The following is a 21,792-nucleotide window of genomic DNA, read 5'->3' on the forward strand; positions in this document are numbered from 1 at the left end:
GTTTTTTTTTTTCTTTTTTGACAAGACTACATTTCCCAGCAGGAAAGTTTATTGTGAGAAAAAGTTTGACCAGCTCTAATGGTCAGTTTCACTGTTTGCCTGGTATAGCCTGTTAGCCAATTTCCTCTGTTGCTTACATGGGTCTTTAATACAGCAGAACTGAATGGGAGTTTTTTTTTTTTAAATAGGAGAGTTTGATTGTAAAATCATAAAAATTGGCAGGGAAACTAAGGGGCAGATGTAGTACCTGAAGCTTCTGCTAACTCCTTTTTTTTTTTTTTTAGACAAGATTTCAAGTTGACACTCTCCTTTTAACAATTCTGTTAATGATCTGTGAGGAACAGGTCATTTAAACAATGCTATATTGGCTCTGCAATGCTACAGGAGTACAAAGCAGTAATGACTGACTGCAGGAGCAAACTGTCTCCTGTGTGGCAAAAACCCACAAAAGTACCAAGGAAACGTCATGAATTTAAAAAACTGCAGTTAGTGTCCCAATGTTCCTTTGGGAGGGACGGGATCGACGCACTACCAAACAAGATGGAAGAGAGACCTACCCAATTCTTATGGGTTGCAGGGGAATCTTATGGATATCAACACAGCTACATAAAGACCCAAAAAGAAAAGGCGTACTAGTGGCACCTTAGAGACTAACCAATTTATTTGAGCATAAGCTTTCATGAGCTACAGTGAGCTGTAGCTCACGAAAGCTTATGTTCAAATAAATTGGTTTGTCTCTAAGGTGTCACTAGTACTCCTTTTCTCTCTGCGAATACAAACTAACACGGCTGCTACTCTGAAACCTGTCATAAAGACCCAGTATCTCCAAATTGCTCTCCTGGCCTCTTCTCCCCTGTAGCAACATGGCTCCTTCTGGAGAACAGCCTCGCAGAAGCAGAAGAGGATTTCACAGCACAGAAGATGAATCTGCTTGATTATACAAACTGGGGCACTGTTATGTTCTACAAGGAAATATCTGCAACTTTGTGAGTTGATGGTGCCTCAGGCCTTGTGTATAGTGGTGATGGTGGCGTCTAGGGTACATGTAGCTACATGCAGCAGTAAAAAGCAGGCTGCATCCACACTGTGGTATGTAGCTACACACAGCAGTGAAAGGCTCTGGCAGTGGGAAAAGGGCTCCAGAAGCTGCCAGAGACTTTCCCCCTGCCGCTGCCAACCAGAACCTTCCCTGCTGCTGGAGTCTTTTAGTGGCGGGCAAAGGCTCCAGCAGCTTCCTGCTGCCGGAGCCTTTCCCCACTGCAGGGAGTCAGCAGGACACTACCTGCTAAAAAGAGCAGAGTAGACAAGGGAGGCTCAGCTTGGGCATGCAGGGAGTGGTGTAGGGTATATACTTTAAGGTTCTGGCATGTCTTTACTCTATTCACTTAAGCTGTACTGTCTACACTGCTATTTATACCTGGGCTGGGGGGCATGCAGTGTATGTACTTCACAGGCCCCATAAGTGTAGACACAGCTTTAGAGCCTATCCAGCACCTTTGCAGCCCCAGCATACCTCCTCCACAACCTGTGGAGAGCTCTGACTTCAAAGCTGGCCGGAGTGACTTGAGGGGAGGAGGGGGAACATACAATGGCGTCACCACATCTGCACTACCTGAATAGTTTCCAACAGGTTTTTATAGGAATTTGTTCCCTTCCATGCACATCAGCAGAGGGGAACATAGGGCCTTAAGCCCTAAAGCAAGCATATAGGGCAGTGGATACACGCAGGGTGCAGGTCTGTTGAGTAAGAATGTATCATTTCTACATACTCACTTTTCTGACTAACTGTACTTTAAATAAATAAAGATGACAGTGTCACCACTGAATAATGTTAAATGGACAGCCGGCAAACACCGGAAGTCTGTTTTTTAAATAAGGAAGTACGTCTAATCATTTGAAAAGTTTTAAGAAACTACAAACATCCTCCCATAATGCAAGAAACATAAGCTAAGGGGACTGACTGAGAATGTCAGAATCCAAGGGAAACTTGGAACCAATGACCCACGCTTGTTCAATTCAGCAGAGTAAGCGATAGGGTCATAGAAAACAGCAGTATGGTATTTCAGGAAAGCACATTTTGAGGACCAAAGGCATCTAGTGAGTAAGGTGCAGTCGGAGGTGAGAAGGGAGGGAGACACCATGCAGTTCTGCAGCCCTCCTACCAGACTGGAGCTTTCTCTCCTGATAGATCTCAAGGACATGCCCCTGTCTCTTCCACTGTCCTCCAAACCCCATCCCCCTGAGTGCAGCATCTGTCAGAGTCTCAGTGCAGTGTACTTTACAGACTTCTCTGAGCCCTCTGTCTCCGTTCTGTGAGTTTTACTGTCCCCATGACCGTCTCTCCCCCATAGCAGCATGACACTTCCTGAAATATTTCTGAAGTATTTACTCTACCAGTGCTTAAAGATTAATATGGAGAATCAATAACATTCCTAAAAAATAGCTACTTACTGCTAAATAAAAAGCCTGGCTTCTTATATGCAGCCACTTGCTTTTTTGTAGGTTAGCAATTATTTTCAGTTATGGACTATAGTAGACTTCCCTTATTTCAAACCTTTTAAGTAAGGCTGTCGATTAATTGCAGTTAACTCACGCGATTCACTCAAAAAAATTGATCACGATTAATTGCAGTTTTAATCACACTGTTAATAGAATACCAACTGAAATGTATTAAATATCTTGGATGTTCTTCTACATTTTCATATATATTGTATTCCATATTGTAACTGAAATCAAAGTGTATATTTTATTACAAATATTTGCATTGTAAAAATGATAAACAAAAAAAGAAATAGTATTTTTCAATTCACCTCTTTCAAGTCCTATAGTGCAATCTCTTTATTGTGAAAGTGCAACTTATAAATGTAGATTTTTTTTGTTACACAACCGCACTCAAAAACAAAACAATGTAAAACTTCAGAGCTTGCAAGTCCACTCAGTCCCTTGTTCAGCCAATCACTAAGACAAACAAATTTGTTTACATTTAGAGGAGATAATACTGTCCTCTTCTTATCTACAATGTCACCAGAAAGCAAGAACAGGCATTTCAATGGCACTTTTGTAGCCTGCATTGCAAGGTATTTATGTGCCAGATATGCTAACCATTCGTATACCCCTTCAAGCTTCTGCCACCATTCCAGACAACATGTCTTCATGCTGATGATGCTTGTTAAAAAAAAAATGTGTTAATTAAATTTGTGACTGAACTCCTTGGAGGAGAATTGTATGTCCCCTGCTCTGTTTTACCCACATTCTGCCATATGTTTCATGTTACAGAAGTCTCTGATAATGACCCAATACATTTTGTTCATTTTAAGGACACTTTCACTGCAGATTTGACAAAACGCAAAGAAGGTACCAATGTGAGATTTCTAAAGTTAGCCACAGCACACGACCCAAGGTTTAAGAATCTGAAGTGCCGTCCAAAATCTGAGAGGGACGAGGTGTGGAGCATGCTTTCAGATGCCTTAAAAGAGCAACACTCCGATGCGGACACTACAGAACATGGACCACCAAAAAGGAAAATCAACCTTCTGCTGATGACATCTGACTAGATGATGAAAATGAACATGCATCGGTCTGCGCTGCTTTGGATGGTTTTCGAGCAGAACCAATCATCAGCACGGACACATGTCCCCTGGAATGGTGGTTGAAGCATGAAGGGACATGTGAATCTTTAGCGCATCTGGCACATAAATATCTTGTGATGTCAGCTACAACAGTGCCATGAGAACACCTCTTCTCACTTTCAGGTGACATTGTAAACAAGAAGTGGGCAGCATTATTTCCTGAAAATATAAACAAATTTATTTATCTGAGTGACTGAACAAGAAGTAGGACTGAGTGGACTTGCAGGCTCCAAAATTTTACATTGTTCTATTTTTGAATGCAGTTTGTTTGTACATTATTCTATATTTGTAAGTTCAACTTTCATGATACACAGACTGCACTACAGTATTTGTATTTAGGTGAACTGAAAAAACTATTTCTTATTTTTTTACAGTGCAAAAACTTGTAATCAAAAATAAATATAAAGTGAGCACTGTACACTTTGTATTCTATGTTGTAATTGAAATAAATATATTTGAAAATGTAGAAAACATCCAAAATATTTAAATAAATGGTATTCTATTATTGTTTAACAGTGTGATTAATCACGATTAATTTTTTTAATAACTTGACAGACCTACTTTTAACATCTTGCATGTGTTTCATCAAATGCTGGTTTTGTCCCTGTCACTTTACTCTGTTCAAGATAAAAATTAAAATAATAAATTTTAAGAGAAGAAAACAAAGATACTATTAAAAGTTCAAGTTACCTACATTGTAAAACTACATTGACTCAAATGATATATCTTAATTATTGGACAGATGGACTACCCAGAATCACATGATGTTATTTTATTAATCAGGTGTTATTGGTTTGAGTAACCCTGAACATTTGTGTAGTTTACAAGGGAATCTTCTGTAATGTGGACTATAATACTTTGCTCTTGAGAGCTGGAAACGGATCTTTCAATTAACTGAAAAACATGTGCCTGAAACCTCTAATTTTCTCTGTCATTATAATTTATTTTTGAAACCATGACGTTTAAAGGTGTGGTAATTAGATTATGATCCTGTTGCTGTCACTGAAATTATGTATATGGAAAATGTATCAAGATAATGCATTCTCCAAACTGAGGAATAACATGGACCATATGTATTTCATTATACTTCACATAAAATCAGATAACCTAACATTGACTGACTTTTCTGAATATATTTCCTTTTAAATAACAAAAAATAAACAGAAGTCATTATTCATTTGACCAGATTAGACTATACTATGCTGGTAAGATCTTAGACTTGCAAAGAATTTCAGGTATTGAGTGACTATTCTAAATAACACTCCATTACACATACCAATCTCAATAAGTCTCCTGAAGGCTTTTAATGATAGCTTGCACACAGGTGGTTAAAAATTCACCTCCTACCTGAACTTCATGATTATTAGAGTTACAACAGAATAACATAATACTAGACGTACCCTATGATTATTCTGTTCTAATTATTATTATTCATTATTAGAATACATCACTGAGGCGGTCTTATATTTACTTCAGATATTCTCAGATTATAGGCAGTATAGTCCAGTGGATACCAGTGAACACAGATGCTAAAAATAATGGGAAAGAGTTTGAAAAACAAACACTCCATGGGCCCATTTAGCCCTAATACGTAGAGCCCAGCGTAGATACAAAAATGTGGATCTGCATCCACCAGGATCAACCCGCAATCTGACCCACGATCCACTAGCTGTCTTTTACCTGTATCCACATCCACAACTGAAGCTGCAAGCCGTCTCACAAGGTCTAGTGACTGGGGGGATGAGGGGTTGAGGGAAGCTGGGGGAAGGCAGCGGAGAGGCGAGGAGGAAAGAAGCGAGTGGGGGGGCAGGGTCTTGTGGGGAAGAGGCAGTGCGAGGGTTGGGACTGGGGGTAAGGGGCAGGGTCCCGAGGAGAAGGGGCAGCGTGGAGCGGGGGGCTGGGGGAAAGGGGCACTGCATCGCGTGCTGCTCCTGGGGGCTCACAAGTGACAGCACATGGCAGCAGCAGTGCGTGTTGCCTCACAGTGGTGCAGAGGGGTGGGGCCCCGGGGCCCCGCCTGCTCCAATCCCAATGGGCAGGGATGCACCTGGCTGCCCAGGAGCCAGAGGGCCAGGCCCAGGACTAGGTGCTCAGCCAGTGCTGCCGGGCCAGGCCATGGTGGGGACACTGGTGCTCCCTAAGGGGCTCAAGCTGCTGGACAGGAAGTGACGCGGTGAGTGGGTGCTGGACAGCCCCGACTCCGACCTGCTGCCTAGTCCCAGCCACTGGCTGCCAGCCCCGAGTGTGCTGCGCTCCCCGGGTTGCCCAAGCCAGATGCCGCAGGCCAGGTGCCACTAGCAAATAGAGCCCTGCGTGGGTGTATCTGCATCGGATCCACCAGCCGCAAAAATGGTGCACAGCTATCTGCATATTTGCAGGGCTCTACTAATACGAAGTAGATAAGTCAGTCTTGAAGTACAACCAGTGCGTTTTTCCTTTTCTGCCAGTTTTCATTGTGAGATTCTCCAACAGACTGAGTGGAGAAGACATTGAGCTAAAAATAATTCTACTCCTATTGGACATAATACCTTACAATGTAACACTGAATTTTTCAAGTTACATGTGCTCGGTATATAAGCATCATCATTTTTCATTCTGTGTCCCCCTCTCCCTTTTCCCTCCCCCCCACCACCTCCTTCAAAAGAGAGAAACTCAATTAATTCCATTATTTTTCTAATTAATGCAAAAACTCACCTCAGGCACCTCTTCAGAGTCTTCTTAAGAGACCAAAAATCAGAGTATTTCAGACAAACTCAAAAAGCCAGAAAACTGCTTCATGAAAATGGACAAAAGAACTAATTTCACATCTAATTTAAATACTGACTAGATTGTGATTTCCATGAAAGCCATGCAAATAAGGCAGGAGTTGCGTCTTGGAAGTTCCCTCTATTAGAGCACATGTACACTAATTGGACCTGGCTAAAAGAAAATACCCTTATTCAAGGGCTCCTTCATAGAGGATAGAACAGACTTTTTGGTTGTTTTCAGATCTAAACTGAAAATTATCCAGGCAGGGAAAAATATGACTGGCAAGATCCTTAGGAAAGAAGCCTGTCGCCTGTGAATCTGACGGGGGATGCACAGAAATAGACTCCACCTGAGTAACTACATCACCCTCCTGTTGAGCTTCATGAGGTCTGTCAGGGAGTTCCCAAGACCTACAGTTTATAGGAACCATCTCTCTCTCCCATTGGCCCCAGGAGGCATGTAGGGTCCTCCATGAGCCCTAGAAGATTTTCATCTCCCAACCCCTCTATGCCAGTCTTAATAGGCTATTCAGGGATGTCTTGAACTCCAGCTTCTGAGAGACTTACAAAACTCATCAGGACACTAGCTGCTCCAGGAGCTCCCTCCACTAATCCTAGGAAGTGCAAAACTCACAATCACTCATCCTGGCGGGAATCTTTAGTGCCCTCCCAAACCACAACCACCACCCCAGCAAGCCTCAGAGGAATAGTTGGCAGCTGTCCAACTGCAAACCAAATTATGCTCATGGGGCCTCCAATAAGAACATAAGAACAGCCATACTGGGTCAGACCAAAGGTCCATCTAGCCCAGTATCCTGGCTTCTGACAGTGACCAAAGCCAGGTGCCCCAGAGGGAATGAACAGAACAAGTAATCATCAAGCGATCCATCCCATCACCCATTCCCAGCTTCCGGCCAAAGAGACTAGGGACACCATCTGTCATAAATATAAAGGGAAGGGTAAACACCTTTAAATCCCTCCTGGACAGAGGAAAAACCCTTTCACCTGTAAAGGGTTAAGAAGCTAAGATAACCTCGCTAGCACCTGACCAAAATGACCAATGAGGAGACAAGATACTTTCAAAGCCTGAAGGGGCAAAAACAAAGGGTTCTCTCTGTCTGTGTGATGCTTTTGCCGGGACCAGAGCAGGAATGCAGGTCAGAACTCCTGTAAAAAGTTAGTAAGCAATCTAGCTAGATATGCGTTAGATTCTGTTTTGTTTAAATGGCTGATAAAATAAGTTGTGCTGAATGGAATGTATATTCCTGTTTTTGTATCTTTTTGTAACTTAAGGCTTTGCCTAGAGGCATTCTCTATGTTTTGAATCTGATTATCCTGTAAGGTATTCACCATTCAGATTTTACAGAGGTGATTTGTTTACTTTTTCTTCAATTAAAAATCTTCTTTTAAGAACCTGATTACTTTTCATTGTTCTTAAGATCCAAGGGTTTGGGTCTGTGTTCACCTATGCAAATTGGTGAGGATATTTATCAAGCCTCTCCCAGGAAAGGGGGTGTAGTGCTTGGGGGGATTTTTTGGGGCGGGAAAGACGTTTCCAAGTGGGCACTTCCTCTGTTCTTTGTGTAACACTTTGGTGGTGGCAGCGTTTAACCTAAGCTGGTAAGAATAAGCTTAGGAGGTTTTCATGCAGGTCCCCACATCTGTACCCTAGAGTTCAGAGTGGGGAAGGAACCTTGACACCATCCCTGCCCAAATACCCAAAATAGGCTTATCTGGGACTAAGAAATCCACTAAGGTTTATGTGTGGTTGAGGATGACCTTCAATGAGCCTCCCAAAGCTCAAATATAGTGACAGGCACTCACTGATTCTAAAGTTTGGGGGATTAACCCAGCAACCCTCTTAAGGCCTGCAGGGGTGCTGATAAGCCCCCCTAAGGCTCACTACGGGTTCTCCTCTCCTGAAAAGCTCAGTAGCTCCACAGGAAAGAGGGAATGCCTGGCCCCTAACCACCAATCCAAACCCTGCTCTCTACAGCCCCTTAGACTGAGCAGGGGGCTTGGAAAAGAAGAGGATCAGAAGGATACCCCCTTTCTTGTGAACTTTCTGAGGTCTGCAGGAAAGGAGAACCCCAGACATCCCCACTGCAAGCCTTTTTGCAACCATTTTCTCCTTCTTCCATCAATAAGGCTCTCAACAGGTTACAACATTTGGAGGTCTACATTTACAAGGAAAAGAGATGTTGTTGTTAATGAAAGAGCAGAACTCCAGCAGTCCTTTGATGACCAAATACTAAGCTTGCTGCAGCAGAAAGCACCATTACAAATCTGAACATTAATAACTTTTGAAATTAAAAGTTTAATCCTCTAACTTTTCATCCTGGACACCAGATCACAGGTAAGGAGCCCAGTAAACTAAATTTTATTCACTGTATGTCTTATTTTGCTTCAAAGTCAGATGGTTTTTTGAACTCTGGTGAGTGCATCTATTTTTAGGGTGTCATCATGCAAAAACTTCTTGTCCAATTGCTCCACATTTTGTTGAAAAACTGTTCCTTAGCCCCAAATATAAACTACCAATTTTGAGACTGAGAGGACTTTTGTATATGATGAGGAAGGAAAAGGTGGGGGGGGGGACAATGAAAAATTTGGGTTTATAGCAGAAACACAGTTGCAACTTTAAACTATGGAGTAGCTGGTTTCCCTCCTTAAGTATTATCTATGTTTCTAAGTACTGAAATTAAGAAAATCTAAAATAATGACCATGAAGGGAATTTTAAACTGACTTCAGCAATGGGAGCCATAACATTCAAAGAGCATTATCCCCAGAAACGCCTGAATTAGAAAGCAACATTCAGCGGCCTAAAGTCTCAGTCAACCAGAGAACAGCTTTCTGTTTCATTCATTCTGCCTTGAATAAGCTGTTATCGAAAAGAAAGAGCCTCTTAGGGCAAAAGCCTAATGTTGTAGAACTTACATAAAGAGGTACTTCAGTGCAGCTCAGCTTCATTGTTACAGCATCTACAAACAGAATAAACCAGAGTAATTGTCACACATTGAATCATGGGGCACTGATACTATTCAGGTTCTCATAGCACGCCAATCACCATGGTGTCTGAATATCCTCCAGAATGAGGACATTAAGAGACTAACTTTATCAAATGTGCAGTTCTTCTCCAGTTTCTTACCTCATGGGAAAAAGAAATGCATGTGTATTTCTGGAGGAGGGGTCGTTTCTAGTTAATATGCTGTGTGTTTTTTTCAATACTATACACAGTAAACTAAACAAAACAGGTCAGTGAACATTTCTGAGTCCAGCCACCAAGATGTTAATATTGACAATAAGTGAAGTATTAAAACTTGTTGAGTATATCAGAGGCAGAGAAAGGAATTGTAAATTTGATCCAGGGATGTAGTTGCACCTACTCTTGTATTTAACACCATAAATCAAGTGTCTGGTTTTTGGGTGTGTTTTTTTTTTTAACTCCTTCATTTAAGAACCCCACAGGCTTCAGTCTGTCATTGGTTACCTAAAAAAGCACGTAAAGTGACAAGCAACTGCTTAGAGTAATTTAACAAATGCATTTTAGATGATCAATTTCAATTATTACTATTTTAATATACTCAAGATAACACTGATTTCTAGTATTATATTTTGATTTCCTTTTCCAATGCATCCACAGAGACCATTCCCTAAATTTAACATTTTTTAAAAAATTAGAAAAAAATCAAACTGGAAGCAACCAAGCCTTTAGAAAGCCCAGGCAGACATATATACTTACAAATCCTCTTCCTCAACTCACTGAAACAGAGAAAAAAAGCCTGTCCGAAAAGAAGGCTGTCTCAACTCAGATGTGGCTATGCTGTTAAAGTTGAACCCTTTCCAGTAATAATATGATTATGTTGTGCATAGCCTGCTCACGCATATGGATAGCCTGCTATGAGTCAGATATAATTGGAATGTTTCCCCTTTTACATACTGCAAAATTTACTTACAGAGTTTCCACCATGAACAAAAAACTTCTTTAGCAAATGGTTTATTTATACTAGTCTCATACAGCCCATCTTTTCATATGCACACAAGCAAAACTGGGCATGCTGCTAGGTTTTGATTTTCACACAATTTTGACAAAAAGGCAAACTCCTTTGCAAGAACATTGAGCGCAAATGTCAAACTAAGGCCAGTCTTTCACACCATAAGCTTTGTAGATCTCCCCCTATTTCATACTCATTCTGAAACCAACGTCTGGATTAACAGGTCAGGCATTGCCTGCTAACCCCTCCCAAACAGTAGTCAAATGAAGTCAATATTTAGTCAATAGCTACATTCAGATAGAAGCGCTTGTTTTGTTTTGTTGGGGGGGGGGGGTAGAAGGAGGAAGTTGGTTTCAAGGTGCTTTGTTCTGACTGCCAAGCACAGACAAGGTTCTTTAGTTATTCTGCAGACAGCCCTGAATCTGACCCAAACTGAGATTAACATCTGAAGCACACTCGTGTTTGTGCAGACTAAAGAGGGTTACGAAAGGTAACCCAAAAAGTTGTTTCTTGAGGAATTATCAAATACACTGGTTTTCCAAAAGTATCATATTTCAGAAAGGATGAAGCCCATTACCTCCTATCTTGGATCTCTCATCAAGCCACAGTTATTGCCACCAACATGTTATATTTATAAACAAGTCAGCAGGAACTGCATCATTTGGTGTCATGCATGACAATGAAAAGAAAGGCATGTCACATCTGCTTTTGAGCGGCAACATGACAGCTAACAGAATCTCCACAACGTTTCTCTTCTATTTTCTGGAGAATCTATTAATCTCCAATTGTCCATGTACATAAAGGAGTACACAGACCATCAGACTTAAACCCACACAACCTCTTTTACAACATGAACACTGACCCTCACATAAATCGCAGTAGCATCTCAATAAAACAAAACATGCATCTAATTACGGTCACACAATAGATATAATTCCAAGAGATATACACCAACCCCCTCTCATTCTGCATGAGTGCACAGGGGGATGGGAAAGGCAGGGCTCCCTATGTCCTCTTCCTATTCCAGTGCACTTATGCAAGAGGAGGCATAATTTAGTACCTAATTTGGGGATTATGGTAGTGCCAATGGTCAGACTTGTACAACTCTTAATTTATTAGGAAGTGAAGTTCATACCATGTATACAGCACACACAATAAATAAAATTCACTTTAAACATGGACCTAGCACATACATTTCCTCATGCTTTATTTATATGCTATTTAGATCATAGGCTCTTCAGGACAGGGATCTTCTCTTCATATCCACACATAAAAGTGTCTAGCATAATGTTGATGCCATAGAGACAATAAATAATATAAATACAGTAGGTCATTTGAATGGCAATTTCCCCTAATAAATGATGTTTACTAACCTAGCCTTCCAGTTATTAGGATTAATTGGTTAATGATCGTTTGTATAGCACTTCAAAAATGTAAATCACAATTAACATACTAAGAAGCTTTTACATTTCCAATGAGGCCTTGAATTTGACCTTTGATCTTGCTCACATGAGATGTATACCCATATGAAGATCAAAAATACACATAATTTTTATTGAACCCCTAATGTGTCACTGAGTTAACAAGAACAAACTCACAGAATTCAATAATATCTAAATTTTAAATTTATTTACACAAAAGATCAATTTCTCAAGTAGTCAGTTTTATTAGTATTTTTATATTCTTCTAATAAATACCCATAACCTGCAAACTGCCTAGCCTTATGAAAATGTTAAATGTAGTGTAGAATGCTGGCTGTACTGGTTTAAAACATACTTGTGATTGTCTATAAACAAACTTTATAATCAACTTTTAATGGTGTTTCTTAGAAACAAAAGGGCATTTAATTGATCCTCTTTTCACTTCCTGCACAGGAACCTGTTAACATTAATATATATAATAATAATGTTCTAAGCAAACAGTTCTGCTTTGTTGTTTTTTTTTCACATTTGTTTTGATGGCAGTTGTTGTTTAGAAAAAGTTCCACTCAAGTGATCCAAGTCTTCCCCCCAGTGCTAAGCCCAAGTCACTCACCTGGCTGCTGGGAATTTCCTGCTATACATACATCCCTCCACATAGTGGAACTACATGAGTTCCCTTGTGTCAGGGGTCAATCTGGGTGATGGGAGAGAAAATTGAGAAGGATTTGGACCTAAAAAACCACCATTTCCAATTTCAGCCTTCTCCCACTGAAGTTAAACTCCCATTAACTTCAACAGCGGCAGGATCAGCCTATAAATCAGATCTTTCCTCATTATACGCAAATTTGAGTCAGTTCAGTAGTGAACTTGACAAAAAACGCACATGATTATGTGCCATAATTTGGAGAAGTCCAAGGCATAGGCTTGTTGTCCAATCTAGTTGAATATCTGCGCTTTATCTAAGAAAATCTGCACCAAGTACATCAATTTACACTCTCTTACCACTGGAGCAAATGGGAAATCTGTGAATTTAAGAATTGTTGTAGGTAAATTCTATCAGTGATTATCCCCAAAGTTTAAAAGAATAGAATTTACCCAAAAAGGGTTTTGAAAATGTCTAGTTTGCCACTTTCCCCAATGGAAATTGAATTTTTTGTGTCCTAACCTACTTGAGATGGTTAAGAATGTTTATTACTTTTATCGTAGTAAAGATACATTTTAACAATTTTTGCCTATTTACTTTACAAGAATCTTAAATTACATTTCAGTTTCTTTTTTTTTAAATACACGACTGCTTTTAGTTTTTAAAACTGTGTTTTTTCCAAATACCGGAGGTACCTTTAATAAGGGATCCAGCAAGGAAATCTGTCACTGGAAAATGTGAATGGAAGTGTGTCATGCGGAGAACATGTAAATGGAAAAGGTTTCTGTTATCAAACCTTTTCAGTTTGTACATACTAGAGAAATTAGATAATGGAAAGTACACAGGAAAAATTCCAGTAATAATGCCTTTTATCGTGCTTGACAAGGTGATCATTGGACATTACTTTATTAATGGTGTTTTTTTCAACGAGAATTTTCTGAATCTTATTTGGATTGCAGCAGCACCTACTGTGTGTTAGATGCTTTCTAAAAGGAGAAGGACATATTTTCTGATCCAAAGTCAAAGGCCCTGATCCCACAAGTTGGCCTGCAACTCAGTATTTGAGCCTTGCCTTCCCCAAAAATGAGGTCCTGCACTGTGATCCAGGAGAGACAAACTGCTGCACCATTAAACTAGGGGCTCCACACAGGTAAGCAGTTTGACTGCCTAGATCAGATTCAGAATCAGGATTGGAGCATCCATCATTTAGTGTTTGTAAGCCTTTCAGAATAAAGTATAGGACAAAAGATAAATTAAATTCATATTTCTATTGTCTCTTAAACTGTATATAGAATACAAAGTTATGTGTGTAGACACATTTACATGTTCCTTTTTGCATAATGGTCCAACTCCTCTGTACCACACAGATCTATTGTCATCCCATAATCTGTAGAGTAAATTACTAACATCAAAATGCTGACCTGTGAAAATAAACCTACAGTTAAAAGCCATGAGTATCTTGGAATGTATATCTCATTTCCATGATTGTGATGCCCCATACTTTAATACATGTTTGTAAAACACTTTAGAGGAATACAAGTCCTATTATTATTTTAGAGGCCAGCACCCCAAATTTGATTTTGATCGATTGAGTGTGGAGTGGGGCAACTGACCCGCTCCGATAGGCAAGGGTTAAAAGCAGCCAAGCTAGACTGATTGGGGAAGCAGCCACAGCTGTGGCCACCTCAATCAGGGCCCAGCCAGCCCTTATAAGAGGGCTGGGGGCCAGGAGCTAAAAAAGTCTCTCTCCAGCCCTGGAGGGAGAAGGGCTAGCTGCCTGAAAGGAAGGTACCTGAACTGGAGCAGTGCTGGGGAGCTCCAGCCTGGTAAAACCCCAGGCTGCAAGCCTTGTTGAAGGCCTACAGAGGTACTGGGGCTGCAGACATACGGCCTGGGAAATTGGCAAAGGCAGCAGGTCCTAACCCCTTGCCAATGATGAGTGGCCATTACAGACTTCAGTCTGCCCCGGTGAGTGGGGGCTAGATGATGACTGGCAGTAGCCACTTAGGCAAGGTGGGTTTAGAGACTTGGGGGTTCCCTGTGGAGGAGAGACCCAGACTGTGGGGTACTGCTGAGGCAGAACCCTGAGGTAAAGGGCACCGGGGTCTGGGAGGGACGGGGCCAGCAGCAGGCGAGATACTGGCCTGCAGAGGGAGCTCCATATGCTGGAAAACAGCTAATTCCCAAGATCACCAGCAGGAGGCGCTGTGCCAGTGAGTCTCACTTTGCTACACGGAGCAACATGAAACAAAACGAGTCTTTGTATTTTAACAATAGTGGCCATGTAAAGGTCATTAGCAGGCAAGAAAATACTTCCACTGAGCACATACGCGCACATACACCCCCCATCCTCACCCCACAATACCCTTACTGCCCCTTACACAAAATTATGAGATTCTGAGGGGTGCTTATAAAACCAGAGATTTCCAGTAAAATACTGCTGGCCGGAACTGTTTTATTGCAACATATGTGGCAACTTGAATCACAATACATTATATACCAAAAGGCACTATCATTGTTTCCTGTCAGGACACACTGCACAGAGATCAAATCTTAGTCAGTACAGAATGTACTTTTATGCACAGCTTCTTGCCCTGGACCAAAACTAAAAGATCTTAAAATAATTCAGTGACAGAAAAAAAGTAGCCAGTTGAAGCAAAAATATGATGACTACTTAATTCCAAAATGCATGGATTTGTACCATATAACCAAGGTTTTTCAAATCAGTCTTAATTCTAATTCTGATGAAGATGCATAGCATGAACTGCGGGGGGGGGGGGAAGTGGGGAACAGCTACCAGCCTTGCAGTCATTCACTTCATTCCAATATTTTTCAAAGTGAGAAGTAAAATAATCCCTTACCTATAAATGTATAATGAAACAGCTTGCATAGGTCTTGATCACCTCACTTTGCACTCGTCTGCTCTTGAAATCAAGAGAACTTGAGAAACTTAACTAAAATTTCTTTTACAAACACCGTTCATATCAACAAGAGAAACACACTTCTCATTTTATTTGGGACTAAAATAAAAGATCACTTATCTTCCTGAAGATTATCACCCAATTCACCGCTCAGTTAAAATACTAGTGTTTTCATTAGTTAAAGCCACCACTATTTTGTGTTGCACTGCAGAGAAAATATTCGAAGAGCCAAAATAAAAATGCTCCTTTAGTACCAGTTTTGGAAGCTGTGTTACTTTTTAAGAGTGTTGTTTGCTAACACTATTGATGAAGATATTTTAAATACTAAAGAAGCCATTGTACGGGGGCAATAATTTTGTACCACCATTAAAACCAATGTTTCTTTCTTCATCATTTTTCATAAAGGTTCCACAAAGCTCACAGTCACAGGTAGGAGATGATATAAAAACTCTGCCCTTGTACTGTTCACTGGTAAGAATACTGAATAAATGAATGCTAGAGCAATGCTTTTCTAACTGTGTTCAAACATATAATCCAATACTAAATGTGATGGTTCATCACCTCTTCAACCTTTGACTTTTCCACATAAGTGCTCTAACTTCATGAATAAAGTTTAGGAGGTTTCTCTACCAAGCTATGCTAGCTGTGTGTCTCATCACATTTCTGTAATATGCAGTTCATCTGCCTTTTTGAGCAGTGGGAAAAGGCTGCTATGAGTATGCTATTTGTCTAAATTAGGAATTGCTGAAATACATCTACGTTGACATAAAGTTGTCTCAGCATTCTGTCTTGTTCTGAGGGTGACTATGGAACAGAGTTAAGGTGTTTAGGTGACTTTAGCTATATATCTGCATGCTTTCACTTCAGTCCTGGGTGGCGGGGCTCAGGCTTCAGCTTTAGCCCTGGGCGGCAGGGCTCAGGCTATAGTCCCCACACCCAGGGATGAACCCCTTGGGCTTCAGCCACCCCGCCCAGTGTGATGGGATTCGGGCTTCAGCTTTGGTTCCCCCCCGACCTGGGACATGCATTAATCATGCAGTGTGTCACAGTGCAATGAACTTTGAGAACCCCTGGGCTAAAGCGATACATGCTTTCAATTTTAACTGCAGGATGAAGGGGGTTGGGGGTTTGCTAGGAAACTCCCCCAGGTTTTTCAAAATCCACAAGCTATTCCTGCAGTCACCCTCCCATTCTCTTTCCCCTCTTGCAGAACTAATTTCTTAAGGATGAAGCATGAAGTTTCCCTTTGCTCCTCCCTCTCCCAATGGGGAGCTCATGAGCTCTGCAAGCTTTGAAAGTTCCACAAGAAGTGCTGGAGGAAAATCCATTCCTCCTTAGCATGAGCTGTACATGTACGAAGGCTCACAAAAGATATATATTCAGTCCTGGACTGTAGCAGTCTAATCTACAACTCTACCTGCTATCTTCCTTAAAATGTGGCAGCACTATGGAAATTTCCTCCTCCCCCTATCCCTCAACTGCCAGCAATGCAAATCCAACCTGAGCTCTAAGAATCTAGGTGTGGTTGTTTTATTCACACCGCCATCCTTAGTAATAACATTTCTGCAATTTAAACTTGCTTAAACAATTATGTTAATGATGTATGAGACAGAACGGATTTCTGCTCACTCTCCCATGGCCACGTTAGCATTGCAGAACAATTAAGGAGTAAGTAATTGTAACATTTTTGTCAGTAAAGTCATCAGATATGACTCAGTGTCATAGGGAGCAGATTTTGTTGGGTAAGATGGCATTATTTTTAAATGGTCTCTTTCTGATCATAAATACAATTCAGCTTGTTGTTTATGGCAGTGGTTCTCAAACTTTTGTACTGATGACCCCTTTCACACAGCAGGCCTAAGAGTGCGGCCCCACCCCCTTATAAAGTTTGAGAACCCCTGGTTTATGGCTTTCAGTATCCATCTTAATGATACTCAGACTGTAAGTATCAACGAGCCTGTAGTAACTTCAAAAATATACATTGATTTTTAACTTATCAATGAACAACTTTGAAGAAAAAACTGAAACTATCTGAAAAGTGTCAAGATGCTCAGAAAAGCCATTCAGAACCAAAAGGAGTAAAATACAATCAGTAGATAGAGTTGAGAAGTGACATCTAAGGAAGTTTAGATGCATGAAAAGCTGTGGTTGTAGCAATATATGTGAGATGATTTACAAGTATACTAAATACAGTTTTCATTACAAAGTTTCCCTATAAATTAAATGTTTGGGTATAGACAGACAGAAATTGTCAAATGTAGATCTGAAATGCATGTGCAAATCCTAACCCATTTGCAAATGGGCTCCTGGGTGTACATAATGATTAACTGTCCACCTAAGCGTTCATATATGCATGCAAATGATTATGAGGAATCTGCATTCTAGGCAGCCACTTCTGAAAACTGGGTCCATAGTTTTCAAAACTATGTAGCTCAGCTCAAATGATCTTAATGCAACAAAAGTGAATTTGCTTTTTGACGTACAATAGCATTTCCCAACCTCTAGATAAGGTACTAGTAAAATAGATCCATTTCTACCCTACACACCACACACTCCTCATAATATGGTCTCTTTCCTCAATTTTGTCTCAGACACTGGCATCACCTAAGCAGGCAACAAGAGTTGTGTGACCTCTTACTTTTATATTAACAAAGGGAGTCACACATTAGTTGATAGCTGGAATAAGAAATCATCTTTTCTGTTGTCTAAAAATATCTAGGTTCTAGAAATGTAGTGAAGGTTCTCTCACCCACCTTGGCACAGTGAATGTTAATATAACTTCCACAATGAGTGCAAGCATCTGGGTGATGCGGATATAACCCTAAAGCTATGTGTTGCTCTTGCTCCATGGAGAAGCTCCAAATGCTATCAATAGGAGCTGTGTGCAGAGACCAAGCCTTTTAAGTTATCCTTCTAACTATTATTTCTGGATGCACTTCTCCCTTCAGTACTGTTAAACTGTTTTGTAACCTATTTTGGGTCTTGTATATGAAAATATCACAGACCTCATCACATCTGACTACAGTCTATAAATGCAAGTACAAGGCATCTATGCAGGCTGCAGTATATCACACAGCTAGCATCTGTAGAAGCGGTATGGCTGGCTGGAAAATGGAAATGATTCATGAAGAGTGAATTGGTGTCGGGGAAATGGAGTTGCTCAGAGACCAGGATTTTAACGTTTAATGTTCACTATAGTAATAACGTGCCAGGCTGAAGAGAGATTTTGAGGCAGGATCTGAAGAGTCAACAGGAAAATTCCTGTGTTTTTAAGGACTTCAGATGTATAAGCATGTACACCCTGTGTACAGCGTGGAGCTCTGCTCTGTGTTGCTGCCTGCGTAGCAGCATGCAGGTTCTCCCATCATCCACCAAGCACAGCTACGTAAGGGCCCATGGAGGCTATCTGATACATTGCACTGGAATGGCTCAGCTGCTGGTGGGGACAGGGAGCATTCCTCCCTTGAGCCCCCTGCCCTCTTCCCTATATCTGTGCAATGCATAGCCCAGATCTAAGCTGGGCACTCAACAGAAGGTTTGTCTTATGTTTCTTTTATGTTTTACCTTGCACCAGGCCACAAGTTACAGCAGCTTTCTCCAAAGTCTTGCTTGTGCAAGTAAAAGCAACGAAGCATGGCTGTGATTCTGGTGACTTGGGAAGCCTTACATCTCTATAGTAATAATAATAAAAAACCATACTGGACCAATAAAATACAGTTCAATGCATTTTTAATAAACCTAAAGAGCCTGCTGAACAACCTGGGTTCAGTATCATGTCATCACCAACTAGTGCTGCTAGAATAAAGGGTCTTTCAGTGTAAATAAATATTTCCAGAAATTCATCACTTGACCATAACCTTTGACTATGATAAGATGAAACCTACCAGTACAGGTATCATTTTTATTATTGGTATTACAATAGCACCTACTAGCCCCTTTCTACTAAGCATTGTACAAACACATGTAATACTATGTAAGAGTATATTCCCCAAAGAGTCTACAGTATTATCATCATCCCATTTTACAGATTGGAAATTAGGGCACAGAAGTATTAAGTGACTGACCCAAGGCCACACAGGAAGTCTGTGGCAAAAGTGGGAACTGAAGCCAGATCTCTGAATCACAGCCCAGCGCCTTAGCCATAGACCATCCTTCCTATCATCCCTGAAGCATATACTTAAAAACTGCTATTTGGATTAAAAGAAAGTTTAAACCATAGTTTTCTGAAATGTCTCTGGCGCCCAAATGCTGAAGTCTCCACAGGGGAAGCTCCCAATGGAGCCAATAGGATTTTGGGCTGAATTAGGACAGCAGTTTTAAGCTCATTGGGAGAACATTGCTGTATATTAAATAACTGATTGTGGGCTTCAAAACCTAGTCTTTAACTCAAGCTTTTCTGCCTAACTGAGAAGACCAGGAGATTACCTGATCTTTTATTTTTAAAACATACCAGACCATAGGATCTGCTCATCAATTTAATTATTTTATCATCAAGTACACAAAAACTGCTCTGCAAGAAGAAAACCAAAAAACCAAACATATATTTTTAGTATAAACATTTATGAAAATACCAGTCTCTAATTTTTGTTTTTGGCTTGCTAATGTGTACAGTTTTGTGAAGACAAAGATAACTCTTTGTCTATGTAGGAAACTGACACATGGCCCTTTAACATTCCTCCACTGGTGGTCCCTTGTACACTGCACCAAGCTGACATATCTCATCCTCACCTTCAAGGCTTTGGCACAGCTCTCTCATCCTACATGGCAGATGTTGTCTCCTTCCACATTGTCCCTTTCTTTCCCTCCAAGAGTGACACCAGACTTAATGCCCTGTTCCTACACTTATTCTCATATCTGATCCTATTCCACACACACAAAAAAAAGGAGTACTTGTGGCACCTTAGAGACTAACAAATTTATCTGTGCTTAAGCTTTCATGAGCTACAGCTCACTTCTTGGATGCATGCAGTGGAAAATTTTCCACTGCATGCATCCAATATAGCTCACGAAAGCTTATGCTCAGATAAATTGGTTAGTCTCTAAGGCGCCACAAGTACTCCTTTTCTTTTTGTGAATACAGACTAACACGGTTGCTACTCTGAAACCTATCATTCCCATCAGAGTCTCAAATAAACTGTTCCTGTTTTCTTTCATAATTTTATTTCTTTTAGCTTTCCAGTTCATCTTTGTTGTTGTTGCTGTTCAGTTGAAACAATGTTTGACTCCAGTTCAGAAGTACCAGTATAAGCATTTTTCAATACAGCTATAATGTAAGTGACTCGCTGAAAGTCCTAGCTTATTATTTCTGCCTTCTGCTACTCAATTGTTAATTGAGATACTATCAAAACAAGCAAAAGTGCTGGTGCTTAGCTCAAACTTGCGGAAAAATTATCAGGAGCATAACTGCTGCTTCCTTCACACCCTGGGTCAGTCCAGCCAGAATCATTCTGGGAATCCACTTGTTGGCTGGAAGCCAGCACCTGGTTCACCAGCTGTCCCGATGACAGCCCAGTCAGAGATGCACACTCGTAAGACCAGCCTCAGAGCTTAAATTCATAATTTTGCTAGACACTGGAAATCACAGTCGTAATAAAGACACTGGATTCATGGCTTATTACAACAATCTATAAGACACTAAGCCCCTTTTTTGTCCTATGGTGTTAATAGGCCAGTTCACCTTGAATCGTCCCTTAGCTTAGCATAGGGGTAGGCACTAGGTGGACCACGGGCCAAATCCAGACCACCAGATGCTTTTGAATGGACCCTGAAATATTTTTATTTACTTATCATCATTGATGTTTTTTTGTTATTATTAATTTCTCTGGAGTCTGGCCCTTCACTACACTTTGACCAAGAAATTTAGACCTGGACAAACAATAATGGACTGCCCCTAGTTTACCACATTCTATCGGTTCAACCTGGCATCTAGCTGGGACACTGGGATTACCTTTCCCAGGCCTACAGAAGAGCTCTGTGTAAGCTCCAAAGCTTGTCTCTCTCACCAACAAAAGTTGGTCCAGGACAAGATCTTACCTCACCCACCTTGTGTCTCTAATATCCTGGGACTCCCGCGCTACAAAAACAGAGAGCCTAGGACAGACACCTGGCCCGTGAGCTCTCCCTAGCAGGACCCGCCCTTGGAAGGGAGGTGATGCGCTCAGCAGCAGCAGCCCCTCCCTCGGGTGTGCGATTTCCCCGGCAAACACATCCTTAGCCTCCCACTCCCTCCAAGGACCCCAGTACTAGTGGCGATCAGCGCTGCCCCCCCGCACCCTGCATGTCACACTGCCCAAGGGGCGGCTCGCCCCAGCCCTTCGCCCCGCAATGCAGCAGCGCAGCTGCTCGGAGGCACTGACCAACCCTGGGACGCGAACCCGCAGCAGAGGCGAGACCAGCCGCCTCGGGCGAAGGCACCCGACCGAGGGCCACAGCTGGACA

General features: G+C 41.2%; 1 protein-coding gene across 1 annotated transcript in view; it reads right to left on the bottom strand.

Annotated features, from left to right (window-relative positions):
- Positions 1–21,792, bottom strand: part of ARHGEF28 (Rho guanine nucleotide exchange factor 28) — a 197,394-nt gene that overhangs the window by 168,959 nt on the left and 6,643 nt on the right. Inside the window, exon 3 of the mRNA XM_077818012.1 lies at positions 9,312–9,355. Coding sequence (XP_077674138.1) covers positions 9,312–9,355 — 44 coding nt within the window. The remainder of the gene's footprint in view (positions 1–9,311; positions 9,356–21,792) is intronic.

This window comes from Eretmochelys imbricata, chromosome 5, assembly GCF_965152235.1.
Source record: "Eretmochelys imbricata isolate rEreImb1 chromosome 5, rEreImb1.hap1, whole genome shotgun sequence".
In the NCBI taxonomy this organism is placed as follows: domain Eukaryota; kingdom Metazoa; phylum Chordata; order Testudines; family Cheloniidae; genus Eretmochelys; species Eretmochelys imbricata.